Here is a 21,172-nt window from a genome sequence, read left to right as displayed (position 1 = left end):
TAACAAACTCATTTCCATGCCCCTCCTCTCCTTAGTCCGCTGCCTCCCTGCAAATGCACATTTCCTTTTTCTTTTCTTTCTTTTTTTTTTTAAGACTTATTCCTTTAAAATAAAAATCTGTATTATATATGTATCTTTGTGTCTGCATGAGTGTCCTAGAAGTGTCTATTTGGAGGTCAGCAGACAGCCTGCAGTCAAGTGTCCCATCCCCTTCTATGTGGGTCCTGGGCACCGTACTCGTCATCAGTCAGGCTTGCCAGCAAGCACGGCCACCATTCCACCAGCCACCGCTTTGTGTTAGATCCTAGGACTGTCTACTGTATGGACTAGAGACCCAGAGACAGGAAGGGAGTGAAGGTGACACTGATGTGCACCACAGCCACAGCCTGGGTTTCCCAGGCTCCTGCAGCCCTGCTAAGAGATGTGGACTTGATCTTGCAGTTAGCCAGAGGGTTCTTTATTCCTTCATTTAAAAATCAGTGCAGCTTATAGAAGACCTTAACTGACCCAAAACTCACTAAAGCCTGATGCTAACTGGGTGTGGTGACAACTGTCAAAGAAAACTGTGTGTCCATCAACTGTAAACCTATTTATCTACCTTTTATAGCCCAGACTTAGGGAAGTCTCCCATGCCCTCCAGGACCTTTTATACAAGATCCTTCTTGCATCAGCTCCACCCCTTCACCTGACACCCACCCACCCAGCCCTCAATGTCTGGGCTGTCCTCCCCCACCTCTGTGCTCTCTCCCATGACACTCCTGCCCTCCTGGTGAACCCCAGAACTCTGTGGTGAGCCCCAGGCTTTACCCCAACCAGACATACAGTTTGGCCCTTAGATACAAATACTCCTAGATCCAACTCCAGACATCTCTATCATCAATGGCCACATCCTGCCCTCCACTCTATTCTTCCCCACTCAGCCGCCAGTGCTCTGCCTCACCCCCAGTGACTCCTGGTCCCTGACTGGTTTCTTGTGTCTAGTCAAGCCCTCCCACCAGCCACCATGTCTAGCTTCAACTTTCTACCTGAGTACTTCCACTTTTTTTTTCCAAATGAAGTTCTGCCAACACCACCCCCTCACCCCTACAACAAACCTTTCCTTAATGGGCGTTCCTAGGGTGCACTGGTATTTTCTTATTAGAGGCTGGCCTTCCCCTACATCCCTGTCTAAATAGCTTCTAGTTCTCTGAAGCTGGGTTTAGAGGGCCACTCTTCCAGAAAGTCCTGGAAAGCCTTGGACCTGGCCCAAAGCTTGGTCCACACTGTGACCAATATATGCCAAGATAACAGCCAAGCAGACACTAAGGAGCATCTTGACTTGGGACTGTCAACCCACAAGGGACAAGTACGGAAAGCTAAGCAGCTCTCCAAAATGCTAGGACTCCAGAGCAAGCCAGGAGCCCCTTCTCACCCTGTATGCTGGCAGCCTTGCTATTTTCATCATGGCTTTTTTTTTTCTTTCTTTCTTTCTTTCTTTCTTTCTTTCTTTCTTTCTTTCTTTTTTTTTGGTGGGGATCATTTTATAAACAAAATCTGCCAGTGGGTTCTAATTTGTATGTCTTTGCCTACTAGTGAGGGCAGATATTTTTCCATGTATTTGCCTACTAAATGAGTTTTTTTCCCTTTGAGGATTTAGCTGTTGGTGCCACAAACCCTGGTAAGGGAAGCTGGTCTTTTAGGAGATGCCTCTGAGGGGGCTGGGGGCACTGGGGTCACATGGAGGCTTCAGAAAACAGGAAGGACAGAGACAAAGAGGCCAAGGGAAGCCAACCTGGGGACTACCACGGTAAGTGAGCAAGTGATCCAGTGAGCTGGAGCGAGCATGGGGGAGGGAGGGGAGGGCTGCATGCAGGTTTCTGGCTTAGTCATCCCTAGGCACTCTGTGCTAAGAGGGTACCTACATCTGCCTAAGAGCAAGGCTGGTTCATTGAGCAAAGCAGAGACTCAGGAGGTGTGGAGCGGGTCCAAGAGATAAGGGACTCTGATATAGGTGGCCTTCCTGAAAGAGAGCTTAGAAACTAGTGAGGAAATTGTAGGGCAGGCAGGGAGTGGAGATATGAGATTAGCAGAAGAAATAAGAGGCCATCATCAGGAAGCCTTATCAGCGTGTGCCCCTAGCTGCTGAAGTTCAGTGAGTTCCATCATCTGGCTGACATTGGTTCAGCCTCACCATGCTATTCTCATTCCTCCACCTCACAAATGAAGACTGATGTCCAGAGGCCCAGTGTTGCTAATAAATGATGACACCCAGAGTTCCAGACAGGCACCTGGTCCCCATATCTGTTTTTTACTATGGGGCTCTTATAGAAGACAACAAACCATGGACAAATCCCACTGCCCACTCTCTCCAAGCCAGGACCTGTGAGCTTGGTGAGGGGAATACAAGCCCAGGGAGAACCGGCCACCACTGACATGCTCCCTATTCCCATATACTAAACCACAAACTCCTCTCTCTTCTTGGACTTTTCCCCGAACAAGATCAGCCTCAGGATAGTAGCAAACCTGAACGCTACTATCCTCCAAGGCTGCCCAACTCACATACACCCTGTCACACTGCCGTCCAAAGCAGTGGTCCAGACTCAGTGCTCCTTAGATCCCGGGGCAGCTGGGGAAGAGGGTGGGAGCTTCTTTAAGTACTGAGGTGAGGTAGCAGGGCAGCTCAGTGGTAGCAGAAAGATACAATAGTCAGCAAAACCTGCAAGGGTAGGAAGGACTGCCCACTATGCTACCTACCATCTGTGGGGGCGTCAGCGGAAGAAGGGACATTTGCTGGAATATCTGTCTGTATGTGTCTTCTCTGCACAGACCATCTCCGGAAGGATGCAGGAGACACTGATGCCACTGGCCACCTCCATGCAGAGCTGCAAAGGCTTTGCTCCAGGCAAACCCTTGAACTCTTTCTGAATGTCTCTGTGCTGTGTGACTAGAGTAATAGGTTCCTACTCAGAAATCAAATGAGGCAGCAAAGTCAGGCAACGATTTCTCCCGTGGGAGTACGTCATTGAAGCCCTCCCCCAATCCCACCACTCCAGGACCAAGAAGAGACTCCTGTGGATGCCCCTCCTGTCTGCATTTGGCTGTTTAGCCCTGTACCTATACGGGTTCCGTATTCTCAGGTACTCCCCCAGGGCCGGGGTTAAAGTGGATCCTTCTAACCCCACCCCCTACCCCAGGGAAGGAAGGTGGTAGCTGGCTTAGCCCTGGTAAATGTTCTATGAACTCTCCCCACCAAACAAGGAGCATGCCAAATGTCCCTTCCTGTCTACCGCATCTACAGGTATTTAGAAGGCGCCATCCCCATGGGCATCTGCCCTATAGCCACCACGCCTCTGCTGACGGACAAGTTTACTGGTGTCCTGCGACACTGGTAAGCAGCCACCATTCTCCCACTCAGAATGTCCACAAACTATACAGGTCTGCCCCAGGTCTCAGTCCTCTTCTCACCCACACCCAGGCATTCTGTCTTTGGGAAGCCAGTGTCTCTATCAGGTCACATATCACCCAGTCTGTGGTTGGTTCTAAGCCAGAGGTCCATAGGAAGAAGTCTAGTATCTAGCAACGGGAAAGTGGAAATGAGCAGGTGTCAAATAGCTGGATGAACAGAACTGTCTTTCTTACTCCTGCTCATGACCAGGGCCCGGTCTGAAGTCCCGACCTGTACTTCTTGGGGAGCACCAATTATTTGGGATAGCACCTTTGACCCACATGTAGCCAAGCAAGAGGTGAGACGGCGGAACCTCACCATTGGACTGACTGTCTTTGCTGTAGGCAGGTAAGACCCAGGGAAGAGACCATGCTTCTAGGTAGTGAACAGGACGGTGTGCAGATGGATGGGGATTCATGGAGCCTTGTTCCATGCCATAGAAACTCCTAGTGCAGTTACAGGCTGCAACCATTGTTTCAGACTCTCAGGGGAATACAGAGGCACGTTCTCCTGTCCTCTTCTCCCTGGACAGCAATGGCAGAGTCCAGTAGCCCAGTAGCCAGTGATCAGAACTACTAAAAAGGAATATATATGCCTGAGGATAGGTCTGGCACAAACGGAGACACTGGGTTTGTAGTGAGGATATAAAAGACTTTTTCAAGCTAATGAGGGAACAAGGGGGCTAGCAGAGGCAGAGGCAGGTGGATCTCTGTGAGTTCGAGACCAGCTTGGTCTACAAGAACTAGGACATGCCAGGCGTTGGTGGCGCACGCCTTTAATCCCAGCACTCGGGAGGCAGAGGCAGGTGGATCTCTGTGAGTTGGAGGCCAGCCTGGTCTCCAGAGCGAGTGCCAGGATAGGCTCCAAAGCTACACAGAGAAACCCTGTCTCGAAAAACAAAAAACAAAAAAAAAAAAAAAAAAAAAAACAAAACAAACAAAAAAAAAGAGCTAGGACAGGCTCCAAAGCAACACAGGGGAACCCTGTCTCAACAAAACAAAACAAACAAAACAGAGTAGTGAGGCTTTTCCAGGGAACCCTGGTCTAGGGAGAAGCACTGGGGGCTCAGGGATTTACTGTGGGGTGACTCCAGGCTAAGCAAAGAAGGCTCTGAGGGTGGGTGGAGTTGGAGAGTGACAGAATTGACAATTGCCGGGTCTCAGAACTGAGTGAGGTAGGCCTGCCTGCCAACAGGTGACAGATGAGGGTATGCCAACAGGTGACAGATGAGGGTAAGAGAGCTGGATGAATGAGGGTCTCACATAGTGAAGTAAGACATTGACGGTGACCATGTCAAGGGGGTAGCCACAAAGCAGGTAACTGAGAAGGACAAAGTCATCACCGGTGAGGCTTACAAATGATGGGCCTCAGGTGTAGAAGGAGCTAGGTAGATAGACGAGACCAAAGGCAGGGCACTGCCCTCCCATTGTGGGCGGGAGGAAGAGTCCCGGGTGGTGACCACTTTCCAAAGTGAAGCAAAGGGGATTCCTCCTGGGTGTGGATTCAGACCTACAACCCTAACTCACAGAGCAGCGAAGTGCAGGATAGATCAGGAGTGGGCCAGCCTCCCGTGGGATAAAATAGAATGCCCACCCAGGAAGAAAAACCAAAAAATCTGGGCAAAGAATTCTGGGCCACTAGATGACTCAGAAAACTATTCAAGGTTTTTCCAACTGTGTCCCAAACCCCACATAAAGGAGAAGAAAGCCAGTGGCATCATTGCAACACAAGGTGACTGAAGAATCCACAGGGCTGGCCCAAGGGCAAGGGGACAGAGCTGCTGTACCCCTTAGGCCGCAGCAGCTTCTCCAGCCTCTGAAACTGTGGCCATTAAGGGGACCAAACTGAATGCTCTAGGGCCAGAGGCTCCAGAACCTGAGATTTCAGGACCCCCTTCCTGAGTTCCAGGACTGTGAATCCTACACTCTGAGATGCTGACCTGTGAATTCAGATTTCCACAGGTCCACCAGCAGCCTATTACATGCAAGGCAAGGATCTGGCCCCAACTCCAAGCTGGGCTCAACTCTAGTATCTTTGTTCAAGAGACTACAGCTCTTTAAGCTACAGCACAAGAGTTTAGCAGTGTGTGCCACGTGACAAATGCTCAGAATATTGGGTTTGATTACTATTCCTTCGAACTTGTGGTTGGTGTCCCTGAGTATTCAGGATTCAAATTGTCAGTATCCCAAGCACTCTGCTTGTCCATGTAAAGAATGGCCACAAGCATATGGCTTAAAATAAATTGATTCAGGAACTCCCAGGAAGGGCTCAGATACGTCTGAGTCCCAACGGCAAGATCAACAACTAAAGACCGACTGATGCCTCTCCAAACAAGCTCCCTCCATGGCTGGCTTAGGCTTTATATTAATTTACTTTTCTGTTGCTGTGATGACTAAAATATGACTAAAAACAACTGGGGAGGAGAAGAAGGTTTATTGCATTTTACTTCAGTTAGGTAGTCCACAGAGAAAAGAAGTCAGGGTAGGAATTGGGAGGCAAGAACGGAAGCAGAGACCATGGAGGAGTGCTGCTTACCGGCTTGCTCCCCATGGATTTGCTCAGCCTGCTTTCTTATACACCCCAGGACTATCCGCCCAGGGTTGGACCCACCTATAGTTGGCTAGGCCCTCCCACATCATTGCCTACAGGACAATCTGATGGTGGGTGGCATTTTCTCAATTCAAGTTACCTTTTCCCAGGTGACCCTGACTTGTGTCAAGTTGACAAAAAAACAAAACAAAAAAACCTAAACAGCACAGGCTTCCTTGCATCATAGAAGCCTCTGGTCCTGGGTCCCTTCCCACAGGGCTCAGAGTACTGCAAAACACTTCCTGTCCTCCAAGGGTGGCCCAGCATCCTCAGCACTGCTGGGGTCAAAGGAGTCAGAGCAAATCCAATAGACCAGGGAACAGGGCAGGGCAACTCATCCCTTCCAGGCAGAAGCCGGTAGACAGCTTTCAATCCCCTTTAATCTACCATGCCGAGGCTGGAGTTCTGGGACTGTAGGGCCGGATGTGGGCAGGTGTGGAGATGGGAGGACTGACCGTGGCCTGTGACTGCCTGGCAGGTACCTGGAGAAATACCTGGAACGCTTCCTGAAATCTGCAGAGCAGCACTTCATGGTGGGTCAGAGAGTGGTGTTCTATGTGTTCACTGATCGCCCCGAAGCAGTGCCCTACATGACGCTGGGCCAGGGTCGCTTGCTGCGGGTGGAACCTGTGCAGAGAGAGAGCCGCTGGCAGGACGTGTCCATGGCGCGCATGCGCGTGCTATATGAGGCTCTGGGAGGGAAGCTGGGGCAAGAAGCTGACTATGTGTTCTGCCTGGACGTAGACCAGCGCTTTACGGGTAACTTCGGGCCCGAGGTGCTGGCCGATTTGGTGGCGCAGCTGCACTCCTGGCACTACCACTGGCCGCGGTGGCTGCTGCCGTATGAGCGGGACAAGCGATCAGCTGCTGCCCTGTCATGGGGCGAGGGCGACTTCTACTACCACGCGGCCTTATTCGGGGGCAGTGTGGCGGCACTACGTAAGCTGACCGCCCACTGTGCGCTTGGCCAGCAGCTGGACCGTGAGCGTGGCATCGAGGCGGTCTGGCACGACGAGAGCCACCTCAATAAGTTCTTCTGGCTGTACAAGCCCACCAAGCTGCTGTCCCCTGAGTTCTGCTGGGACCCGAAAATTGGCTGGAGGACAGATATCCACCACCCTCGCCTGATCTGGGAGCCCAAGGAGTATGCACTGGTGCGAAACTAGCATGTTCCCCTGGCCAGCCAGGCGCAGAGGGTGTGGAGTGGGGCTCGCAAGATGTTTCAAGACCATGAAGCCAGTGAGAGCCCAGTTATAGTGCTTCTGGAAGGGGGACACTGGAAAACTCAAAGACCTGTTACCAATCAGCTGGCTGGAGAGCCCCTTTGCTCTAACCAGATGCAAATTATGGACAGGCAAGAGGAAGCTCTTCGGGAGCCTACTTGGGCAGCTCGTTTATCCCAGGTGTTGGGTGGGGCAGCAAGCAGGTGGAGGGAGCATCAAGTGGTGCCTTCTATATTAAAACTTTTGCCCAAGGCCTATCTTAGCCCTTGGCAGCAGCTGATGCTACAGCTTCTGAGTGGGCCTAGGTCCCAGGGTTCCCCAGACCTTGCCAGAGACCAGTGTTAGAGCCACTGAACCTTCTTCAGTGTCTGAGGCCACTGCCATGACCAGGGCTTGCCGTTTCTCTTGGCCCTCAGTTCTTCGTCCTCTCTTCTTCTGCTGAACCTCTTGTTTATGCTCTGTCCCCTCTTGTCCGCTACCTCTTCCTCCACTCCTGCACCGGCTTCCCACTCTGCAGCTTGCCTGGCTGACCCGCTGAGCACTTCCCCTTCAGCTCCCAAGCAGCTGGCTGCCTTGTCGTTAGTGTAGCCTGGCCTGCTGACCACTCAGCCGGCTGTCATTGCCTCTTCCATCACCACTGCTATGCTGTCCCTTTCTTCGTGTTACTAGGTCGGCCCTCACCCTTAAACGTTGGCAAGACCATTCACGAGAAGCCTTTCATGGGCCTAACAGTGTGGTGGCAGGGAAGCAGCACCGGAGAGTGTCGTCCGTGTTCCCCACCCCCACCCCTGCCGGCTCACTAAGAGCAGCTGAGTGTCTGGTTCTATCGCCTTAAAAGAGATGCTTGAACCAACCCAGCCTTGCCTCTCTGCGATACTCACAGGAGTCCCTTCTGCTAGACCTCCTCTCTGTATGGGAATGGTTATGGAGTCTTCTAGAGTTCACAAAGAAACAACGACAACAACAAAGAAGCTGTTTCAAATAACCATGGTTAAGGCTGTGCCTTCAGGATCAGGTCACCAGCTGTGACTGTTGTGTGGCATTCTCAAGGTGTCCGGGACTGTGCAAGATGGCTGGTGCTGGCATGAGGGTAGTCTGGATGGAGGTTTGGCCAACTTTGCTTAGGCAGCGAGGGAGAGTCCGGCATCTGCCAATGTGGGAGTCAAGTTGTCCTCTCCACTATGGCTTTGCTTATTTACAGGACAGTGAACATTAGAGGGAATGCTTCCGATAAGGGTTTGAAGAACTTGTCATTAACACAGGCAGTAATTTTAAGAAATTTTTGGCATTGATTAACACTACCCACAGCTCCAGGAAGGGATGCATCCCCTTCTCCTGGCCCCTTTCACCTCTGACCTTACTGAGTGCATCTTTTGACACAAAGAGGGACCAAAACTGCTCAGACACAGGATCTGTTCAAATTCTTGGGGTGTCAGCAGCAGGAGATCAAGATTAGTCCCTCTTGCCCGATCCAAATCCCCTCAGGAACTAGCCACTGAGAAAGGACCGCAGGCATTCCAGTCAGGCGCTCTGCTGTGTTATCTCCCCCTGACTGCAGTATAGCTGGGGCATATTTGAGGAATACTATAATAAACAAGTCATTTCAAAATGATGCTTCGAGTATTTTCCACTATAGAGTGAACATTTTTTAAAGGGAAGGAAAAGAAGGAAAGAGGAAGGAGGAGGAAGAGGAGATGGTGACTGGATTTCCTCATCCATGCCTGTACTACTGTTTTCATTCTTTGTAAGAAAGACACAGGGTTCGGGGGAGATAGCTCAGTTTAACTGTCTGCTATGCAAGCATGAATGTCTGAGTCTGGATCCTAGGGACACATGTCACAGCAGGCATACTGGCACATGCAGAGACAGGGTGATCCTGGTTGAATTAGTGAGAGACCCTGTCTCAAAAGCTGAGAAGCAATGGAGGAAGATACCCAACATCAATCTCTGGTGTCCCCATGTGCACGCGCGCGCACACACACACACACACACACACACACATACACACACGAGTGACACGTATTTTACTGACTGAGCCATTTGCTCCACCTCCTGACTTTGTACTTTAGCAGCCTCCACTGCTCTCAAGTAGGGCAGTCACTCCAGCTCTTTGTCTGGCTCAACCCTGATGATGTTTGACAATCTGATACTATTTGCAATCAGGTTCTGCTGTCGATGCCAGCACTGAGCAATCCATCCTTTCTGATTCCCAGGTGAACAGCTTCAAGCCCAGTGAACTCTGAAAGAGGGACTGAATGGGCCAAGTGTGTTTAAAGGCAGGTGGGTGCTGGCTACGAGCTGGCACAGTCTTCCCTCCCACGGGGCAATGCGCGCCCTCCGCCTTGCCCTGTAACATTCACCAGTTCTAACAAGCTCTGCTCCACTGGAGAGATGACCATGAGCCAGGAATGTCTTATGAACCTTCCCTTTTATGAATTCTGTGTGACGCAGACGAGTTCCTTACCTGTGATGGGTGTTGTTTACTCACAGGAAACATGGGGAAACCAGGAGTCCTCCTTACGGTGGGGGAACGAGGGAGAGGGTTGCCATGATGTTTCAGAAAACAATTAGTGCTCTCTCTGCCTGTCCCCATTGCAGGCAAGGTCACAGAGTGTGAGGGATTCTCCTAAGAACAGAGGATTCCAGGTTTATAGGGGAGTAAGGGCCATGAGCCAGGATTTCCAAGACCCATGCTCTGGGCGGCCATGTGCTGCTGAGGGAGACCCTCTGAGGAGCAGCGAGAGAGGATGCAAGAAACTGCAGGGTGGAATAGGACGGTGTCTTCTTGGGAGCAGGAGGGAAGGAAAACCTCACTTCCACAGAGACTTCCATGGCCGCCACCACTGTCCTTGGGTCTACAGGACTTGCCCACACATTCCCAAGGGAGGAGACAAAAATCGGAATCTCAATTCCATGAGCATCAGTGCTACAGACAAAATCCAGGTGTGGCTCAGGTACCCACTGCTGTACAGGTGCTGCCCAGAAACTCCCCGACAGCTCCAGCTGTCTAGGGACCAGGAGAGGTAGGCCAAAATGCTAGCAAGGTCCAGACTTACACACAGGTCTATTGATGCTACGTGCGGGTACAGGTTCAGGCACCTCACACCTGTCAGTTGCCATCGGTCACCTTACATCCACCCTACTAAGTGGTTACTATTACCGATTTCACTTGACACAGATGCAATCGGGCACAAGTAACTAACTCATTGTCACACTACTAGCAGCCTAAATTCCTGAAGGCCAGAACAGGAAATGAAATATGGCAAGAGATTGAAGACTGAAAGTCTCAGGACCACTGTTCTAGTCTCCTCTGGCTATTTCTACATTTTCTGCCTCCTTTGTCTTCTGCTTGAGTCTGGCGGAACACAGCCACTCCAGCACCTAGACTCTAGGGTCTTCCAGTTCAGTTGCCTCCCATCTCCTAACTAACTACTTCCTGATACATGGAGTGGAGACGCTGACGAGAGAGGCAGCGTCATACAATGATTTGCTGGTAAATACTTAGTAACTGGCTCTTCAAGAAGACAGGAGATAGCCCAGTGGTGGCGCACGCCTTCAATCCCAGCACTCGGGAGGCAGAGGCAGACAGATCTCTGAGTCTGAGGTCAGCCTGGTTTGCAGAGCAAGTTCCAAAAGCTACACAGAGAAACCCTGTCTCAAAAAAACAACATCAACAACAACAACAAAAGAAGATAGAAGATGGCTCAGAGGGTCAAACACTTCCTGTGCAAGCATACGGACCTGAGTTTGATCCTTAGAACATATATAAAAAAGCCGAGTGTGGTGCACGGCAGGCATTCCAGAGCTGCAGAGGCAAAGAGAGGCGGATTCCTGTGCTGCTGGCCAGCCAGTCTTGTCAGTGAGCCTCAGGGAAGTGAGAGAGCCTGACTCAAAAAAAAAAAAAAAAAGAAAGAAAAGAAAAGAAAAAGAAAAAGAAAAACTAAGAAAGTGGGCAGAGCCTGAAGAGTGGCTCTCAGGGTTAGCCTTTGGCCTCCACACTGGCAGACATAGGAATGCATCATAGTTGACTGCAACTCACCAACACTCCTGAATGTGTAAATGGGAAGAGGTGTGTACCATCCATTCTTATAAGCCAGGGCAGCCACTGCACCACTGGCTGCCTCTCTCTGTGTGTGTGTGTGTGTGCGTGTGTGTACTTACTGAGTCAGGTGGTCGCCTATGGCCAAACAGCTGTGGATACTTGAGTAATGGGGTAACCCTGACACATACGGCTGCAGAGCCTGACACAGATACGGCTGTCAGAGCCCAGCTCTTCCTAGCATAGCAGGACACAAAGATCAACCTTAGGGAAAGACCTGTGAGGTTACCAAAAACATGGTGGTTCTGCGTGAGTCCACATCTATTCTTGGTCCAATAGTAAAACATTGACATATCAATATAAATACACCCCAAAAAGGCTTGGTCCTCAAGGGTGGAGCCATGACTGTATCTTCACGGCTCTGACCCAGGCAATGGATTCATCCATTCACAGACTCATAATTTGATGGCATTTGCAGGGAGCCTGGTTGAAGGAAGCAGGTCCCCAAGAGATGGGCATGGTAACTCCCTCACCTTTCTGTCCCTCTCACTCTTAGGTGAGCAACTGTGCTCTTCCGCGCCCTTCCATGGGGATGCTCTGCCCCTGACAGACCCAGAGACACAGAACCAACCAACCCTGGGCTGTGCCGCAGACAGAAACCATCAACTCAAGCCCGTCTTGCCTCCTTTAAACCATCTGGTATTTGTCACAGGACGAAAAGTCTAACACACACACACACACACACACACACACACACACACACACACACTCTACCAGAGAACTAGGTCATTGCTATGACTATTTGGGGCCTTAGGAATGGGTTTATGGGAAGAATCTGGAAAAGTTACTAGAGGTTTCAACAAAGCCTAGAATGCTGTAAACAGAGCTCATGGGGAAGTCTGCTGGAAACTTGGAAGACCAGAATAAGGACAGGAATGTGACAACAAAAGCCCGTGTTCTCTGGGTTTCAGAGTGGAAAGGGCACACCGTTGGCAACTGTACTGGAGCTCGCTCGTGTTACATTCAGGCAGAGAATTTGCCCAATTTCCCTCCTACATCCACACCTTTCAGCATTGATGCTTGGCCCCATACAGGCCTAGAAACAATAGAAGACACGTCTTGTCCCTGCTCCTTCTTCTATCTTTCTGCTTCCTGGCAGCCACAGAGTGAGTGTCGTCTTCTACTATACAGCCCTCTCTCCTCAAAATTCAAGCCTCAGGCCTAAAGTAATGGCCAAGAGCCAATGGACTAAAATCATAAGCCAAAAGCAGCCAGTCCTCCTAGGAGCTGTTACACTAACACACATCCATGCTTTCTTCCAGGGGAGATGTGCTCCAGGTAGGGTTCTGTGATGACCTGGACCTGAGTCGCCTGCCTCCACTAGGATACCTCCACAGGGCCAACCTTGATGAATTTCCCCTCTGCTCCTCCCAGACATCAGCACACGTACGTTTTCCTATCCCAACACCAGAACAGCTTCCATACATCAGGCTCTTGTGACGGATGGCCAGAAGGTGGAGGGGAAACAGAACCTAGTACATCCAACACAAGTTTCAAAACTAGAAAACCTGGGTACGTGTGACACCCCTTCCGCTCAACTGGGCAAAACGTTTCTCTTGGGTTGCAGCAGGGCGTTATGTAGCTTTCCAGCACAAAGCGTGGATGCCAACAGCAAGTGGCCATCGGCCTCCCTTTCCAACTCTGGGGCAGAGTAGCACAAAGGTGGTCCAGCCCGCTCTCCCACACAGCACCCAACACAGCACCAAGCACTCTGTACACCGCCACCGCCCGGGTGTAGGTACAGTTTATTCTTCACATCAGAGATATACAAAGAGCAGGGGTGCATCCCTTTGGCTCTTGCCCCCTTAGGGTTCCTCCCCTTCTTTAAATAGAATGTAAGCTGCTCTCCTGAAACTCCGAGGGCCACCTGCCCTCACCTCCCTGCCACCACGATGCAGACTGAGAAGCCAACAGACCGTTTTCTCTTTTTTAATAAGGTAACTATTTCTAAATATGGTGGCCTGGAGGTCCCATAGAAAAAAAGCCAAGGGTGTTAACAGCATTGGAACAGCATATTTACAGGGTAGTAACATGCGGACGAAAAGCTACAATACTGAGTATCAGACGACGCAAGTCAAACAAAGGGGTCGGGTGGGGGGCAGGGAACCCCCCAGTGGAAAAGAAACCCCAGGAAACGATAAACTGGTAAATCAATGGCGAGTTAAGGCTTAAAAAGTGTATAAAAATAACACAGTTAATATTCAAATGGACTCCAGATACAGAATATATAGATGAGTTTTGTCTAGTTTTCTTCTTCTCTGGGGGGAGGGTGTGGAAGGACTTCTCTGGGCTCTGTACATAGTTCCTATATACACGGACACGCATGGCTTTCGGATTGGGATGTCTGGGGGTAGCTGGGGGCAGGGTCTGCTCCTGGGACCTCCTTTGGAGGATCCTATCCCTGCCGCAGGGCCTGGGGTCTGGGTTGGGGAGTCCCCTTCTGTGTTGAGAAAGACAACCCCTCCCTGGGAACTGTCCCCTTCTGGAGTGAATTCTGAAGGAGGTCTTAGCCCCAGGCCCACTCCATCCCCATCCCCCTGCCCACAGTCTGGAGTGGTGGGAGAGGTAGCCGATAGGTTTCCTGGCCAGCACCGAGGTAGACTGGGGTGTCTTCAGGGCAGCAGGGGAGAAGCCAGGTCTCATCTGGCACCCCCCTAACCCATTTCCCTGGGCTTGCCACCCAGCCGTCACTGCGCCCTTTGGTCCCGCGGCTCTCCAGACCCCTCTTGTTTCCATGCCCTGAAGCCAAGCAGCCCTGGCAGCTGCCACACCCTCTGCCCAGTGAAGGCGAAAGGCAAGGCTCAGGCAGTTTGAGCGGGGTGCGGGGGCTGAAGGGCTCACTCCAGCTGTCTCCTGTCTCCTCCCACCTGGGGGAGGGTCCCCTTTGAAGTCCAGAACCCCAGGCCTGAGCCTTCCCTCAAGACCTGAGGCTATGGCCAGAGAAGGTCCCACGCTGCCCTCTGGTTCTCTGTATCCGTCTCTCCAGTCCTTTTAATTTCTCGTTCTTAGCAGCACCAACATTCTGGCCAATAAATATCCTTTTTGTTATTTCCAAAACAAACTTTAAAAAACAAGAAACAGTGAAGCAAGTGAGGGAGGGGAACAAAAAGAAAACCCAACAGACAGGTTCAAAGTGCTCTGAGATCGTCTTTGGATGCCACCAGAACAGTCCATGATCTTGCAGTTGGCCTGGCTGCCCAGGAGCCGAACCAGGCAGGGCTTCTGCGGACCAAGCTTTCTGGCAGGTTGGGAAGGTCATGAAGAGAGCTTGGTGGTTCCTGGAGGCCCCAGCAGGAGTTAGGCTGGGTGTTGCCTAGGTCTGTGTCTGCCAAGTGGGTGGGGTGGCGCAACAGGTGGGCTCAGATCAGAGAGATTCGCACCGGGATGCCGGGGGACTCCGTCCTCTGAGGTGAGTGATGGCTCACCAGGTGTTCCACCACTGTGTGTTTGGACATGTGCTTCATCAGGTAGGTCTCCTGTGGGCAAATGGGAAGGAAGACATCACAACAGAGGCTGCAGTTCCCAATGTGGCCATTGGAGGACGGCCCAGCTGGCGCTGCAGCCACAGCGCTGGGGCTCAGTTGGACCTGTGGGATGGGCTCTAGGGGTACTATTGCTGCTGGGGTGATTCTGGCGCTTTACTGGAGTCCAGTTCTACACGGGGCTGGCTGGAGGTATGGGACAAGGCTGATAGGCAACTAGGCTCACCCTCAACAGTTCCCGCACCAGACCCTGCAACCCCTAAGTGCTTCCAGCTGACACTCTCTGGGGGTGAAGGCACACCTGAGTCACCCCATTCCCCCACTGGCTCTAAGTCTGCCAGGAGGCATCATGACTCTATGGGTCAGGTGGCCTGAGCCATCTGAGTGCCCACATCCTTCACGGGCCTTGGCTAGGAGCAAGGTAAAATACCCCGCCCCTGGCTGCCACTCCTGGACTCACACCTCAAGATGGGCAGTCAGGCACGGAGAGCCTCTGAATGTGTGGACATAAGCTGGAAGAAGCAGTCGGCAAGAGCCGAGCCAGGAATCAGTCCCCAGTGAGCACACAGCAAAGAGAAGGGAGAGGGAAGCTGTGACCTAAAACACACTGACCCAGAACACTATAGGGATCTCACTGGAGTCTTGCTCTTAAAAACCAACCAAGCAAAGAACTCTGCGAGGCTGGAGAGACAGCTCAGAGGTTAAGAGCACTGACTGCTCTTCCTGAGGTCCTGAGTTCAATCCCAGCAACCACATGGTGGCTCACAACCATCTGTAATGAGATCTGTAGCCCTCTTCTGGCCTGCAGGGATACATGCAGGCAGAACACTGTGTACACAATAAATACATAAATCTTTAAAAAAAAACTCTGTAAATAAAAACACAGCATTTATGAAATAAATGAATACATCCATGCTGTCTGGGTGTTTGAATAAGGGATTATAAAGGTATTATGGGTATGTTTTTAAAAGGAATCATTGCCCTTAAAGATATAACGTATTTTGTTTTTTGAGGTTTTTTTTTTTTTTCATTTTTTGAGACAGGGTTTCTCTGTGTAGACCAGGCTTGTCTTGAACTTACAGAGATCTGCATGCCTCTGCCTTCCAAGTGCTTGGATTAAAGGTACATACCACCACTGCCTGTGCAGACTTAAACTTTTTTTTTTCCAACAAAGCAACAGATGTCTGGATTTTGCTTCAGAGAGCAGGGGCTGAGGAGGTTTGTCAGTGACAAGCCTGATGGGTAAGCATGAGGACAGACCATGAACTGAACCCCCAAATCCAAGAGCCAAAACAAACGTTTCATCTTTTCAAACCGATTCTCTTAAGCATTTTGTTACTGGGACAGAAAAAGGGTTGCCCCTCTAGTGGACATACACAGTGTCTGGAGACATTTCTGGTGATCTCACCTTGGGGAGGAGAGCTTGCTACCAGTGCCCAGTGGGTAGATGCAGAGGTTGTTTAGTGCCAACTAGACACAAGGAAGTGTCCAGCCACAGATGGACTAGAACTGAGCAGGTTGGCTTTGAAGCAGTAACTGCAGCTTATTGTGTAATTATGTATTTAGCCATGTCTCCATGCATGGTCCCTAACTACCCCATCTGATAGTTATTTCCTACTTCCTCAGTGCCTGCCTCAGTGGTCAGTGGGCACTGGAGAATGAGCCACTGGCTCACTGAAGTTGATCTGGTACTCTGTCAGCCAGTAGCCCTGTAAGTAGCCACTTGATAGAGGAGGAGACTGATACTCGTGTACACTCTTGGCTGTGGGAGCCTGGTACCAGAAGAGTTAAAGAACTAGAAACCCAAGGCCCCTCTTTGGAGGGTTTTTCCCTTCCAGGAACCATCTCTGGTCACCTTTCCTTGACGGATGGGTGGCTCTGGCTATGGTACTGTGCCCTCTGGTGGCGCTGGCAGGGATTGCGGCTTCCCCGAGTAGGACGGTACTCTGCCTTCCCGGGCTCAGAAGAGCAGACTACCAGGCCCCAACCCCGCCTTGAGGCTTAGGAACTTGGGCCAGGCCGCAGGACTCACCGAGGTGTAGGCGCGCCCACACATGCTACAGCAGTAGGCCTTAGCGTGCTTGATGGCGTGGGCGGAGAGGTGGATCTGGAGGGAGGCGGAGTCTGAGTAGGCCCTGTAGCAGTTGGGACATTTGTAGGGCTTGTCCTTGTTGTGCTGGCGTTGGTGAGACTGTGAAGATCATAGCAGGGACATAGCATGAGGCCGCGACTCTCTCCCACCCCGCCCCCTTCTTAGGCCCCCTGGAACAGTTGTGCATCTGGCAGGCAAGAGGCAGGCCCACTCACCTGGAGGTTGGAGAGCTGAGTGAAAGCCTTCTCACAGCCAGGATGTGGGCACTTGTAGGGTCTGTCGCCTGTGTGGATTCTGCAAGAGCAGGCCCAGTGAGGCAGAAGTTCTGCCACTCCCCACAGCAGCTCCAGTCCCCTGGCCACAGTCAGGTCTCTGCTGCCCAGCACTTATGTCCTACCCTACCCCCTCTCTTTCTCTGGTGGTCCAGTGCAGGCCCCAAGCAAGAGCTAGGGCCTCCAAAGGCCACAAGCATCCTTCCCTGGCCTCTACTGCTGGTCTGGTCAGTTTCTCATGCCCTCAAATCCTTGTGACAACCTACTTGTCAGTGCCAGGTCTCTGTGTCCTTGGCTTCCTCCATGAAAGCAATACCTTCTTGGTCTTACCAACTGCCACCTCCTGGGTGCCTGGCACAAGTCCTGCTTGAGGGGGGGTCTCAATAAACAGCTGGGGACTGCTGATGGGGGATGGCCTTCTGTATATATGTTTCTCTTATTGGTTGACAAATAAAACACTGCTTGGCCAATAGAGCAGGAAGATAGGTGGGGCTGGGAGATGAGGAGAATTTTGGGAAAGGTAGGCAGAGAGGAACCTGGAGAGAGACACCATGTAGCTGGCAAAGGAGAAACAGGTCTAGGCATTCTCTGGTAAGCCAAGACCACATGGAAATACTTAGATTTATAGAAATGGGTAAATAATTAAGACAGAGCTAGCCAATAAGAAGCCCTAGCCATCAGCCAACAGTTTTATAATTAATATATATCTCTGTGTGTTTATTTGGGGCTAAAGCGGCTGTGGGAACAGACTGGAAAGAAAACTCCAGCAACAGACTGCTGACAGAGAGGGTCCCTTATCTCTAAAGCTACCCACTGACATCAGAAATAAGACTCATATAACCAGGAGCTCAAGGTGTTTCTTGAGTGTTTGCTGATGGACTAACATATAGTCCTGTAGGGACTTAGGTTCTTCTGGAGGAATACACCAAACCTCTCAACCAGCAAATTACCCCAACTACGCCAACTGTCCAGCTTCTTTCCTAGGTTCCCAGCCTCAGTACCCGTCTTCTGACTTCAGCTATGTTATCATCCCCGGGGCCTTGCTCAGCAGCACCCACTATCTCCCTGTTTGTCTGGGGCAGAGTGCCCAGCCCTTCCCTCAGCTCTCCTTCACATTCTGCCTTGGGTTGTTGAGACCTCCTCTCCGTCACTGCCTCCTGGATCCCACTTTCTTCCCCAGCACACACAGTCTCAAGCCTCTGAGCCTCCATCCATGCTGTTCCCTCTGCCAGAAAGGAACACCTTTGCCCTCTTGCTGGCATGTGTGGCCTTGCAAGGTGGAAAGCTCTTCGACCAGCCAAGCCATCTCACAGCCTCCTTTTTGTTTTATACTTTAAGGAGGTTCTCACTCTGGCTCAGGCTGGCCTGAAACTCAAGGCATTCCTCCTGCCTCAGCCTTCTATGTGCTGGATGACAGACGGTGAGCTCCCACACCCAGCTGGTTTATGCTCATTCTCAGGCACTACTGGATGGCTTTAACCACTTTGTATTTCATAATTAAAACAAGGGCAGACATAGTAAAAAGTCAATATTCATGGAGCGGGAATCCCTCTCCATGGCTTTTTTCATTCTCTCCTATGAAGAAACACATGGACCCCCATAAAAGACTTCAGGGCCCGTCTCGTGTTAAAGCACTGTGTCAGGCGCACAGGAGCGCTTTGATGCTGAATAGCTGTTCTTAATATTATAATTATTGTCATCGACTCAAGAAAGCCAAATACACGGCTCCCAGCTGCAGTTATCATTATATATGTACATCACATCCCACAGCCCGGGCAAGAAAAACAAACCCCAGAGACAGCTTGCACCCGGCATAAGCAAACAAACACAGGTAGTGTCATTGTCTGGCACTAGCCTCCACAAATAGACTCTGAGCCCCCTTCTGCACTGAATTCCTCCTGAAGCAGCTTCACCCCTGACTTTCACACCCTGGTACCTGCAGACTCGTGGTACCTTTCACGAGTGTATCTCTTTGTCACAACCGTGTAAGGCACGTGTTGTGAGACCATAGTAGAGAATGTCATGCTTGCAATGTCGATACATGCCTGCGATGTGTATAATTTGCTCAGATGATGGCCCCGAAGCTGGGCTTGTAGGACAGTTTGGGAGACATCTGCTCTTCACATGTGCCTCCCTTTCAAACACAAGTTCTTCTGAGAGTCACTAAACAAGAACAGTGGTCTAGGGGACAGCTCCTTCAGCTTCCAGGGCAGTCTAGCACAGCCCCTTGCTGACTCTGCATCTTTTGTGTGCCCAGCACAGCTTCTGCTCTGGCTTCACCCCCTTTATTTCCTTCATGACAATAACACTGGGAAGACAGGTTGGTTAGTTGTCAAAGGGCAGGAAGACAGGACATGGCCTCTGCAGAACGGAATGGGGTTGATTCCTTGACTTGGTGGTTATCAGGGGGTCCTGGAGCTTAGGAGAATTATAAACCTATCTCTTTGCCACTAGGTTAAGACATGGTAGCTTAGTTGTATGTGCCAGTGCCCCGTGACTTGTAATTATCTTCTAAATGTTGACATACTCCTCTTATGCTGTTTTTGTTTCCTGCCTATTTCAAACTTGAATCACACAAATGAGGGAAGGAAAGAGAGACAAAATAAATAAATAAATAAATAAATAAATAAATAAATAAATAAATAAAGCCCTCAGAAATAGAAGCAATCTTCAGGGTCTGGGAATATTCCGGCAAAACAATCCCCTTTAAGGACTAGCTAATTTTTTGTTTTGTTTTCTTGCTCACATTCTTCTTCCTTACCCTCACCCCCACCCCATCTCCCTGTTTTGTGTGTTTGTTTATTTTCTATGGGATCTTAGGATCTTTCTCTGCAGCTCTAGGCTGGCCTCATATTATGAGCAATACTCCTGCCCCAGTTTCCCAAGAGCTGGGATTGCAAGTGCAAACCCTCCCATAGTTATTCTTAAATATGCTTAAACAAAGTCTACCTATGGGAGCAAAACAATTTTTAATCATTACTTCTTGCTTTTGCATTTATTTTGCTTTTATTAACTTTTTAAAAATGATTTATTTTGGTCTTTCTCTCTTTCCCCCTCCTCCCCCCCCCCTCTCTCTCTCTCTCTCTCTCTGTGTGTGTGAGAGAGAGAGAGAGAGAGAGAGAGAGAGAAAGAGAGAGAGTGCCCAGAGAGAGAGAGAGAGAGAGAGAGAGAGAGAGAGCGCACCCACAGAGGCCAGAGGAATTGGATCCCCCTAGAGCTGGAGTTATAGGCGGTTGTGGGCCACCTGATGAGCATGGTGGGGGTCACACTCAAGTCTTCCAGAAGAGCTGTAAGTGCTCTTAGCCACTGAGCCCTGATTGTGTCTATTTTTAACTAATGCTTCCACCATGCATTTCTGCCAACTTTGAGCCAGGTGGCCCTTCTCAGGTCTAGGCCCTTAGTTCAGAATAATAAACCGTCCCAGTTTCTCCTACATGAATCCCCAGTACCCACATGAAAGCTGGATACAGCTAAATACACACACTCATGAGCCTGGGGCTGAAGGTGCAGCCAGAGATGAGAGGATGCTGGGCTTGGCTGGATGTCAGCCCAGCTCTAAGCTTAGCCAGAGACAAATGCTGACAATGATGAGACAGGACCAGCTATCCTCTGGCCTCCACACTTGTGCTCATGGATGTGCATTATCCATATAGTGTATAAACCAGGAACATATGCAACCCACCCTCTCGTCACCCACCCATGCATGCACACAATGTCTGGGGCTGCGCATGTGGCTTAGTGGTAGATGCTTGCCTAGTATGCCCAAGGTCTTGGGTTTGATCCCCGGAACCACAAACACAGACCGACCGACCGACCGACAGACAGACAGACAGACAGACAGACAGACAGACACACACACACACACACACACACACACACACACTCACACTTACTTCTTTCTAGATGTAAAATACTTTTCTCGGCTATATGGGATAAACTAAAGGCCTCTGAGGGTGAGCCAAACCCTACTGTGTGCATCCTGTCCTTAGTA

General features: G+C 50.6%; 2 protein-coding genes across 2 annotated transcripts in view; one reads left to right on the top strand and one right to left on the bottom strand.

Annotated features, from left to right (window-relative positions):
- Positions 1–1,682: 1,682 nt before the first annotated feature.
- A3galt2 (alpha 1,3-galactosyltransferase 2) lies at positions 1,683–7,179 on the top strand. Its single transcript, XM_027398983.2, has 5 exons — positions 1,683–1,786; positions 3,033–3,116; positions 3,278–3,367; positions 3,635–3,772; positions 6,492–7,179. Exons 1-5 carry the CDS (start codon positions 1,683–1,685, stop codon positions 7,177–7,179), a joined length of 1,104 nt encoding a protein of 367 aa, XP_027254784.1.
- Positions 7,180–13,063: 5,884 nt separating this feature from the next.
- Znf362 (zinc finger protein 362) overlaps positions 13,064–21,172 on the bottom strand; it is a 31,342-nt gene continuing 23,233 nt past the window's right edge. Inside the window, exons 7-9 of the mRNA XM_027399356.2 lie at positions 17,125–17,203; positions 16,850–17,008; positions 13,064–14,811 (exon numbers count right to left, since the gene is read on the bottom strand). Of these exons, the coding sequence (XP_027255157.1) occupies positions 14,695–14,811; positions 16,850–17,008; positions 17,125–17,203 (355 nt within the window). The 3' untranslated portion in view covers positions 13,064–14,694. The remainder of the gene's footprint in view (positions 14,812–16,849; positions 17,009–17,124; positions 17,204–21,172) is intronic.

The sequence above is a fragment of the Cricetulus griseus genome, chromosome 2 (genome assembly GCF_003668045.3).
Source record: "Cricetulus griseus strain 17A/GY chromosome 2, alternate assembly CriGri-PICRH-1.0, whole genome shotgun sequence".
Lineage (NCBI taxonomy): Eukaryota > Metazoa > Chordata > Mammalia > Rodentia > Cricetidae > Cricetulus > Cricetulus griseus.
Note: the sequence above shows the minus strand (reverse complement) of the source record. Positions and strands in the feature narration are given on the sequence as shown.